The sequence below is a fragment of the Morus notabilis genome, unplaced genomic scaffold (genome assembly GCF_000414095.1).
Source record: "Morus notabilis unplaced genomic scaffold, ASM41409v2 Scaffold3287, whole genome shotgun sequence".
NCBI lineage: Eukaryota > Viridiplantae > Streptophyta > Magnoliopsida > Rosales > Moraceae > Morus > Morus notabilis.
In genome coordinates, this window is record NW_010365321.1 from 43,064 (window position 1) to 54,120 (window position 11,057).

At 32.4% G+C, this 11,057-nt stretch overlaps 1 protein-coding gene across 1 annotated transcript; it reads right to left on the reverse strand.

Annotated features, from left to right (window-relative positions):
* Positions 1-6,851: 6,851 nt before the first annotated feature.
* On the reverse strand, positions 6,852-10,428 carry LOC21386059 (ETHYLENE INSENSITIVE 3-like 1 protein). Its single transcript, XM_010107826.2, has 2 exons — positions 10,285-10,428; positions 6,852-9,343 (listed from the first exon to the last, which is right to left on the reverse strand). The coding sequence occupies exon 2, from the start codon at positions 9,138-9,140 to the stop codon at positions 7,299-7,301; it is 1,842 nt and encodes a 613-aa protein (XP_010106128.2). The 5' UTR covers positions 9,141-9,343; positions 10,285-10,428; the 3' UTR covers positions 6,852-7,298.
* Positions 10,429-11,057: the final 629 nt, after the last annotated feature.

Here is an 11,057-nt window from a genome sequence, read left to right on the forward strand (position 1 = left end):
TTTCAAACAGTAGCGGGGAAAGAAATCTTCTACTGCACATCAAAATCACATGCGGGTGATCTAGGTACATTCTTGTATTTAATAAAATAATAAAGATAACAATTTTATTCAACTAAAACAAGTGTTAAATTTGTAAACCTTGTGAAAATATCGAGATCAATAGAACAACAAATCAATTTTAAATGAAACAATGAAGTCATTACTTTTATTACTTAAGAAAATGAAGAACCCTTCGTGCACTTACCGCAAAGGTTATAAAATCGATCTTCATAAGAAATGAATATTAAGCTCTTTCAAAATGCAAATTTTGTTTGGTTGGGGGATTCGTACCCCGATTCGAATCATGGTTCATGGTTATGGTTCACTACAGTGTTTTCTCTCATAAAAAATACACGTAAATTGAAAATGATTATAATATCATGATTCTAATCCATGAACCAAACGTCCGCGTAAAACCTTTTTAGATCTAACACTCTCATCTCAATACTTAGTTGATAAGTTAAAAACAAAATTTAATTTCATTATGAAACATGGGATAATAATTATTTAGGAAATTGCCTTTTTTTTTTTTTATTTACGGAAAAGGAAGTGTCAACTTAGTTATGTAGAAAAGAATAAGAGGTAGGCAAACTAGTACAGAAAATGATAATTAGAATTTATAGTGAAGATGAACCTTTAGCCTTTTCCACAGCTCCTTTTGTATTCCACTAATAATGGAACTAATCTTATATATTCACCCCCCACTTCTTCTCTTTCTAACGCTAGAAAAAAAAAACAAAAAAAAAACAAAAAAAAAAACAAAGAAAGTTCAGGAGAGCATCAAAAGGACGCATGAAAATATTGGAACGTGGATATATATAAATCTTCTTTGTTTGGTATGATGAACAAATTGCGCTTTTCTTTTTAAGTCTTTTTTTCTTTAGAGAAAATCCAGTCAACGAGTAAAATTATAGCAACTCACCATCACCAGATCTTACAATTTGCTGATTTAAGATCCTCGCTACTTATTAAAGCATGAATTTTGTTTCGATATGATTTATGATCAGATATTTGATTTACTTTTTGATTCCTTCAGAACATGCACTTGGACACGTGAAATTTTTTTGGAGAATCTAATTAGTAGGGGCGTGTTTGGATAACAATGTGGAAAATAAAACAAAGTTCTAAAAACTGTTCTAATCAAATGATTTTTTTTTTTTTTTAAGGGAATCAAATGATTGTTTTTGTTTAGGAATTAAAGAAATGATCCTAGTTGGATTTCACAAATCTTTTCTTCTTTTTGAGTTGTCAAAAGATATTAGAATCTCACAAACAGATGTTTTCTAACCATTTGACTAATCCTTTATTTCCCTTTTGTTCGCAAACTAAGCAACAAAAGATACAACAGTAGTATTACAAAATTTCAACTTTTGAATAGAAACTATGAAAAAAGTAAACTATTACGTTCTAAGTATAATGAAATGTAATTTTCATAAATTGATACGGTTTATGCTTGTGTTCATTTCACAACTCAAGTTTCATTGTTACGGTGTTTTCTCTCATAAAAATTCAAATTCTACTTTTTTATTATAATATTTTTCTCTCACATACACAAATCAAGTAATAACTCAAGTTATAGACACTTAAATGAGCAAAACCCCTCTTATATTGTCAAACACATGCAATAGATTTCAGACTAAAAACTCATAAAAATTCAAAATTCACTTTTTTGTTACATTATTTTTCTCTTACATACACAAATTAAGTAATAACTCAAGCAAAACCCCTCTTCTATTGTCAAACACATGCAATAGATTTCAGACTAAAAACACATGCAATAGACCTTATGAATTTCGGAGCAATTTAAAAGCCAATACCTATATTGATTTAATTTTGGTTCAATTTTTCACGTTAAAAGCCAATAAAAACCAAACTATTAAACTATGAAGACAATATATACGCTGCACATAAGCACATATGACGGACCAATTCCAAAAGAATTCATCCAAGTTATCTTACCAACATTCAAGAAAACAAGCTCGAATCAAATTTAAATCCACTTCATCTAATTGTATATGATAAAGAATAAAATGATACACTCTATCCCTTGTTCAATTTTTGCATATAATTTTTGTCAATGTCATGTTCTTATAATATTATTGTATAGGTATGAATTAGGGCCCATTTGGTTCGCTAATTTGAGTTTTTAATTCGAGTTGAGATGTGATATTGTGTGAGAATTTTTTACTGTAGCAAAAAGTTAGATGTGACTGTTTCTGAGAATTTTTTACTATAGCAAAACTCGAATCTGTGAAAAGAACGGGGTCTTAGTATTTATATTATTTTTTTACACGATGATAAAAAAAAATAAAAAAATTAAAAAAAACACAAAAAAGAAGGAGAAAAAAGTGCCATCATATGGTGGGTTTAATATTTAAAACTAACGAGATAATTGAGTTTGAAGATGGTAAACTATTGTTATTTTGTTTAAATTTAATGAAGCAAGAGCTGATGAACTACATAAAAAAAATGATAAATGGTTGCTTTTGTGAGACGCACTTGTGTTTGTTTGAATTATTTATTGTCAAACCACCTAAAATAGTTCGATTTAAAAAAAAAAAAAGAAATAAAAAAATAATGAACTAGACCGATTGATGGGCCCCACTCTCCAACTCACAAGTAATTAGAATAATCAGATTGCAAAAAGTATTATATATACATGTATATGTATTTATATATACTTCTGGCGAAGCTCCTACCCTAGGCATGCGTTCTTGTATCATATATATATATAAATATATATTAAATATCTTAAAATAAATGCTTATACATAAAATTAATCAAAAGTTTATACATAAATTTCTTCTTAAAAAATTAAAATATTATATAAATTAAGTTGTGTTGACCTTCAGATTAAAGGAATCTGTCCAAACCGCGATTGTTCCTAACTAGCTGAAATTGAGGTCTCCACATGTTTTTTCGTCATACACTTATTTTATAATATATATATATATATATTATTTTATATATACATATTTTATACTATAAAAAACTGCATAATTTATCCTTAATAGTATATGAATCTAAATTTTTACCTCATTCTTAATTTATATTCTTTGATTAATATAACTATTTAACTAAAAAAATTATTAATAAAAAATAAAAAATAAAATCTTAACTCATATACTTTTAAACTGTAGTTATCTTCTTTCCTCTGCATACTATTACTATAATAATAAGCAAGTAATAATAAAAAGATGAACTCAAATTTAAAGCATATAAACATCACACTCCAATCTCCATCATCACCAACCGCCAAAGAATTAAAGTATAACATAAGATAGTTATATAATCAACATTTTCAATATCATTCTTGAGTATTCTAATTATCCCTAATTTTTGAATTAATCACATGACCAATATATATGTCAGTTAAAAAAACATATAATTGTAAGTTAGAAATTTTGAAGGTTAAGGCTGTTTATTTTACTAATTTGAGTTTAAAATTTAAATTTTATTACAATAAAAAATTTTAAAAAATTATCACATTTAATTTTTTTATTATAATTTAAAATTCTCACATAAAATTATATTTTAATTTAAATTAATAAATTAAACGGAGCTGATGACACGTTGGATGAGGTGGCAGGGTATGGTATAGTGAGAAGTGGGAATTTTTCAGCCGCCATAATAGTTCTGTCATATGATTCAGGTTGGCGCGTGTCCAGCTGCCATCTATAGTTCCCAACTTGCCCAATAAATACGAGACACGTAAGCTGTAGACAAAGGACTTTTGACTTTGATTCTCTTTCTCCCTTATCTTTTAGCTTGAACATTTTTTTATTTTTTTTATCAGCTGCTCGAACAATAAATTGGAGGATTCGTTTTGGTTGATTACCACGGACCGCATAGGCTAATACAAGACGTAATTAATTTCATAAATTAAAATTAATCTCGCTCATTTGTAAATTATTAGGCACAATCAACGAATATGTGAGACCATTAATCACTTAAAAGTACAGTAAATTCATAAAATAATCAACAATAATAGAATTTGATACTTATCATTCACGAAACTACATAAAAAAACAATCATATTGTAGTCCCGGTTCGATGTTTTCTAAACACATTAGTAAAGGCCCCAAATTTATTCATCAACTGTGAACCAAATAAAAGATCGTTCACTTCACCGATTCGAGTTTTCAGTTTTAGGTTTGTACAGTAAAAAGTTCTCAGAAAATGTCACGTCTAACTTTTTCTGTTATAGTGAAAATCTCTCAGTAAATGTCACATCCCAACTCGAATTAAAAACTCGAATCCGTGAAGTAAACGAGTCCTTAATATACATAACTAAAGGACTTATAACATATAGGAACCTTATGATATTTACTCGTATATATAATATTAAACAATTGATATACAAATTTATTAATAAAATGTAATACTTTATCTATCATAGTGTCTTAAAAAGCATTCATCCGAATATGTCTTCTTGATATTTTGTAGTAATAAAATCCACATTTATCAAAATTATGCTATTTACTAACTTTTATTTAAATTTATGCTATTAATTTTTTAGTAATGTCATGTGAGTTGTTATCTTTTTATTGATAAATATAATCTCTTTCATTAATTGACGTGGTAATATTTTAAACATCCATCAATATAAAAATGACAATTCACATGGCACATCAGTTGATATACAAAAGTTGAGATTTTAGTTGATGTCCCTAATATTATTCTTAATTTTTATTCCCCCTCTTACTAGTTTTCTTTTCCTCTTACTAGTTTTCTTTTCCTCTTCCCCCATACGAGTGGAAAAAATTTTGGGCGGAAATTTTTGGACAAGTGATCTGAGTTCTTTCACCGTTATACATATATAAGACTGTGCATCTCCTAATACCTTTACCATGTCAAGACAAACATAAACTGCAGATCATATCATTATCAAGGTCTTGTTTCTTTCACCGATTTGAGTTTTCAATTCTAGTTTTGTTACAGTTAAAAGCTCTCACAAAAAGTCACATTTAACTTTTTCTGCTATAGTTAAAAGCTCTCACATAAAATCACATCTCAGCTCGAATTAAAAACTTAAATAAGCGAACTGAACGAGGCTCAAGATTGTAGTTGGACATGTCACAGTATTCAAGAGCACAGAAAAGCCATCAGTTGCTGCAAGACACTGTTATTGACAGAGGACCCACTGAGTTTTACTTTATCTCCAGAAACACTTAAGCCACCGCTAGTTCAACTGTCATTGGAGGAAGTTTCATAATTTTTTTTGGGTTAAATCTAAAAATAGTTCCTGAATTTTGCTATCAACTCTAGTTTAATATGTAACTTTTAAATGTTTCAAATTTGATACTGATCTTTCAATTTATTTCAATTTTAATCTTTTTTATGAGTTGGGTGTTAAAATATAATAAAATATGAATGATATTCAGTCAACACGGTATTATTTTACATTTTTTCGGTCAAAATCGCATTCATATGCCTTGTTCTATCCGTAGAGAGTTAGTTCTATCAACATCATGATTCATGTCACAGTATTCAAGAGCACAGAGAAGCCATCAGTTGCTGCAAGATACTATTATCGATAGAGGACCCATTGAGTTTTACTTTATCTCCAGAAACACTTAAGCCACCGCTAGTTCAACTGTCATTGGAGGAAGTTTCATAAGTTTTTTTGGGTTAAATCTAAAAATAGTTCCTGAATTTTGCTATCAACTCTAGTTTACTAACTTTTAAATGTTTCAAATTTGATACCGATCTTTCAATTTATTTCAATTTTAATCTTTTTTATGAGTTGGGTGTTAAAATATAATAAAATATGAATGATATTCAATCAACACGGTATTATTTTACATTTTTTCGGTCAGAATCGCATTCATGTGCGTTGTTCTATCCGCAGAGAGTTAGTTCTATCAACATCATGATTCATATCACAGTATTCAAGAGCATAGGAAAGCCATCAGTTGCTACAAGATACTGTTATCGATAGAAGACCCATTGAGTTTTACTTTATCTCCAGAAACACTTAAGCCACTAGTTCAACTGTCATTGTAGGAAGTTTTATAATTTTTTTTTTTGGGTTAAATTTAAAAATAGTTTCTGAATCTATCAACTCTAGTTTAATCTGTAAATGTTTCAAAATTAATATTGATCTTTCAATTTATTTCAATTTTAATTTTTTTTATGAGTTAGGTGTTAAAATATAATAAAATATAAATAATATTCAGTCAACAACGCGGTATTATTTTACATTTTTTCAGTCAAAATCGCACTCATATTTCTATCCTCAGAGAATTAGTTCTATCAGCATCATGATTCATGTGCATATTAGGGATCAACTTTACGATATTTTGAAAAGTTAAAAATTAAAATGAAATTAAGGATTAAATTCAAGGACTTTGTTTCTTTCCACGCATTCTGCAACCGCAGAGAATGACCAAAAGGATTCACTCGTCCCATAGAACTGAAATTCAAGACATCGAATCTGGTGCAGCCGTACAGACTGCAAAAGCAGCATCAGACGATCCCACAAAATTTGTACTCGCGCAGTTGTACTCTCCCCCATGGAACTAGTAACAGTATATATTATTTTAATACCATCATTTTCTTATTATCCTATTTTATTTTATTTTTCGTTTCTTAAAGGATATCCAACGGCTAAAATTATAAACTGAATTAAAAAATAAAATAAAATAAACCGCATAAAAATAACATCTACCTCGCTCATCCACACTTTCATATGTTTATTTATTATGTATCTTGCTGGAAACGGAAAACAAGAACACTGGTAGATCAATAAAACTGATTTTGAATAAACCAAGATGAAGATTCGTAATATTTACAAGAAAAAAGCATTTCAGCAAATAGGTAATTAACATGATAACTTCAAAGTTCAAGCCTAAATGTAAGTTTGAAGATAAAACCATTACATACATAGAGGTATATGTAAATAATATTTAACAGCCCAACACGTTAACTTAAGCAACAAGAAAATGCCCCAATTTCTCAGCAACAGAAAATAACTGGGTCGGATTCTTTCCTGTCCCTTATTAAAACCTACTTGAAAAAAGCAGCAAAACCAACTAGACAAACCTATCTCTAGAAACATAAAGTTGCAGTTGAAAAACGAAGTTCCTCTAAAGTATTAAACATCTACAGAAGTTCAACAAAAAACTAGACAAATAAACCCAGAAAGATCCAATTGATGCAGAGCAATGAAAAGATGAGCTTCCACTTTGAGAATTATACTGCCATTATCCAAATATTGTAGCAGTCAAGCTAAGAAAGCCTTAAGATAGACTTCTGTTTCAGAGGTACCAGAGCGAGACGTCTTGCTTTGGCAGAGAATCCACAGGAAATTCAACTGGAGCCATGTTAAAGGGAGAGCTGAATCTTAAGTCTACAATATTATCGTTCGGATTATTATCGAATGGGGAATCAAATGCCTTGCACTGATCAAACTGAACCTCGGTTGATGGGAAAACCGCATTCTGCGATGAGATGTTAGCTTGCTCGGGGATGTTGCCTCCCATAACAACTCCCTGACCGAAATAGCTATCGTCAATCTGGAATTGATATTTTTGCTGCGCTGGGTTATGGTTCTCCATAGCATTAAGGGTCCCAGGATTCAAGTCTTTGCTCCTCTGCTGCGCATTATTATCATAGAAGGACATAAGGTCAGAGATCATCTTCTGTCCATCTTCTGGCAGATCGAGGCCTGTAACATTGAAATGAGATGTCTGGCTCATCGGCTGAGGACCTGGCTTAGGTTGAGAAAAGGGTACGGGGAAGACAGCTGGCTTTTCATTGTTAATCTGAAAGTTTGACATTCCAAAAGGTTGGCAGGAATTGGGACGGTATGGGCAATTCATTTGGTGATTGTTTCTGGAAGTCCTGTCAAGAAAGCCAAGACGGTAATCATTATATGGGCACTGAGAGTATTCACAGGTGTATACCTTCTGATCCAGCATCATCGTTGCCTCTTCACTGAGCTGCTTCCGCTTTTGAACAAAATCTGTGTTGGTTTCAATGAGCTCTCCCTTAATCTGAGGAGCAACAACTGGTTGCATCAGAAGCCTATCTCTTGGTGAAACAGCCCCAATATTGAAGCGATTGATATCACGAGGCTTGCACTCCTCCACTTCAAAATTAGGTTCACCATCCACCCCTTCAACATCATAATCACTGGTCTCGCTTATTACAAGAGAACCACTCCCACCAGCTGACATAGGGGGACATCTATCGGGGTATAACTTTCGGGCTAAAGCCTCTTCCTGGTTTATAATGGCCAGCCAAGTAGCACTCTCCTTGGCAGTCATCTTGTCCTGCAAGCATTTCGACTGACGAACAAGCTTACGAATCTTTGCAATGTCCGGAGACATGTGCTTGATCACAGCTGTGAGGACACTCACCTTCCAAGCCTTTTTCAGATCATGAGGTTTTTTGTATGGAGGTGGCCCCTGATCCTTGGGCAGACCCAATTGCGGCCACCATTCCTCATTACCAGTAGGCCACCATGGTGGGGAAACACCTTTCTCCAGCGGGAAACGCCTCTGGGGAGGATCACAGTGCTGCATCAAAGCAGACAAAAGTGAGCCGAGGGTGGTGTCTTGTAGCTCCTGCAAAGTGTGAGGAGTCGATGCCACAGCACTGCAGTCTTCGTTATGACCAGGGATTGAGTGATCTGCCTGGTACTTAGCTATTGCAGCCGGGCCATTTCGATCAAATCGTACTTTTTCCTTCCACCAAGCACGGAGATTGTCAGATGCACCAGTAACCGGTTTTCCCTTCTCGGGGATAATACCATACACAAAGCCTTGAGCTTTACAAACTTCCATCATTTTCAGCATGTACTTCAAAATCCCATCCTGAGCCCTTGACATCTTCTTCCTCCGTGCTTGCTCCTGGGATTGACGCTGCTTCGCGTTGTCAGCTCCTTGCTTCCCCTTATTTTGCTCCTTGAGCCGCCTCAATAGCATCCTGTCCCGCCACATCCTTCTCTCAAGTTCATCAACATCCATTTCTTCATCACTATAATCCTCTTCCACTGTTGCCTCTGCTTCATGCTCCATAACCTCCTCTCCTTCCCGAGGAGGAGCAGAAAGAAAGTCAAAATTACCAGAAAACCCCATTTCTTCAAAAATTCCCATTCAGCACACACAAAAAGGAAATCCCAAAATGTGTGTGAACCAGTTATTTCAACACAAGGTCAAATCTAAATATAACCTTCTCCTTGTTCCTTTTCAGAACTCAATACTTGCCCAAATATATCACTTGAAACGAAAGAAATCCAAGGGTTTCTTCTCTGGGATCCTCAACTCCGAAAAGTTGCTCGGATCTGATCTCCTGCAATCTGAATCAATTGAATAGAATTTAGCGGAGAAAAGAAAAAATAATAACACGTACCCTAAAAACATATCAGATACATTGGATACATAGCAAGAACTTAAATTTAATGCAAGGAAACTGGCAAAAAGCTAATAATTACGTTCACACAAACACAACTGTGACTTAAATGGAAAAGAAAGCCCCGTCTAAATGAGCAAAACATAACTAAAACAGCATAAGAAAACAAAACAAAATAATTAAACAAAAAGAAAAATTAGAGATGTCACCTAGGTTTATCATCAACCACAAAAATATACGTTAGAAGTCACTATAAGTTTGGCTTCCCAGGCTGGAAAAAAAATAAAAATAAACCCAGTAATTACACAAACAATTACCGTGAAATAACTTAAGAAGCAGCAACAGAAGAAACCTAAGAAGAATAAACCTCAAACAGGATTATCAGAATCATTTGAATCAGAAGAGCCATTGATGAGGCTAAAGAGCAAAGAAAGTCCCATACTTTCGCTATACACAAACAAATCTCTTATCGCCTACACAACAAGCTTCCCAGCAAAACTTTTCTTTTTTTGTTTTTTGTTTTTTTCATTTCTAAGCAACAAAGTTTCTCTTTAGACTTCTTTTTGACCAAGCGATTACGCAAACAATATCTGATCCGAGAATCTCGCGCTCAAACCAGAGCACGCTTAGCTAGCCGCCTTCTACCAAACAGAAAATTGGATCGAAAACCCGAAATGAAAACCACAAACAACAACGAAAACGAAATGACACGATTCACCAAATAAAACGCAGAGACAAGATTTCGATCCAAACAAACATAGATCTAACAACAGCGAAAACTAGCAAATCATATTCAAAATCTCAAGTTTATTCTTAAAATTAATATGTTCGTAAACAAGAAGAAAAGGATTTTAATCGAAACTGAAAAACATAGAAAACTAACAGTACCAGATGATGATTATTTGTAGCTGGAAGCCATGGAAGTTCTTTGAATATGATTCTTCCTCTTCGTTCTTCCCTTCTTCACCGAAAACAATAAAAAGATAGAAGAGAGAGAGGGGGAGAGAGAGAGAGAGGAGAGAGAATCAGAGGAAGAAGAAAAGAAGCAGCACCAGCAACTTTTTTTCCTTTTCTTACTCTTTTTTTTTTTGGGTTGTGATTTCTTTTTTCTTCTTGTTTTATATATTCCTCTTTTTGTGTCAAAGAAAGGAAAAGACTGAAGAGTCGCAATGAACCAGGGTGAAGTTAAAATTCTAACTGCGGTTAAGTCGTGTACTGTGCGACCTTTTTCTTTTTGGATAGAGAAGACTTTTTTTCTTTCTTTTTTTTTTTTTTTTTAATTTCTTGGGATTTTCTTGTGTCTTCTTACTCATTCCCAAAACAAAAGATACTTCACCTCTAATTTGTCAACACGTTAAGTTGTTGTCATTTTTTTTTCTTTACTCAAAATTGTTATTTATCTTGGGTATAGATAGAGGCACGTTTATTTATTAAAAAAAATTAAGTTGCAGGTAATTGTAATTGTCATATTTTACATACATTTCTGAAATTAGAATGAAAATAAATGTAATTACAAAAATAATTCTCCATTGTATTAAAAAGTTGAGCAAAGTTGAGCATATTCTAAGTTAAAAAAAAAAAGTATTTTGAAGGTAACTTATTTCTTATTCTGATTAAAAATTTATTACGAAAATAGATTTTTTGTTTAATTTTTAGTATCT

What these genes read in the sequence shown, in the direction of transcription:
- LOC21386059 (XM_010107826.2), bottom strand. Translation starts at nt 9,140, where the DNA reads ATGGGAATTTTTGAAGAAATGGGGTTTTCTGGTAATTTTGACTTTCTT.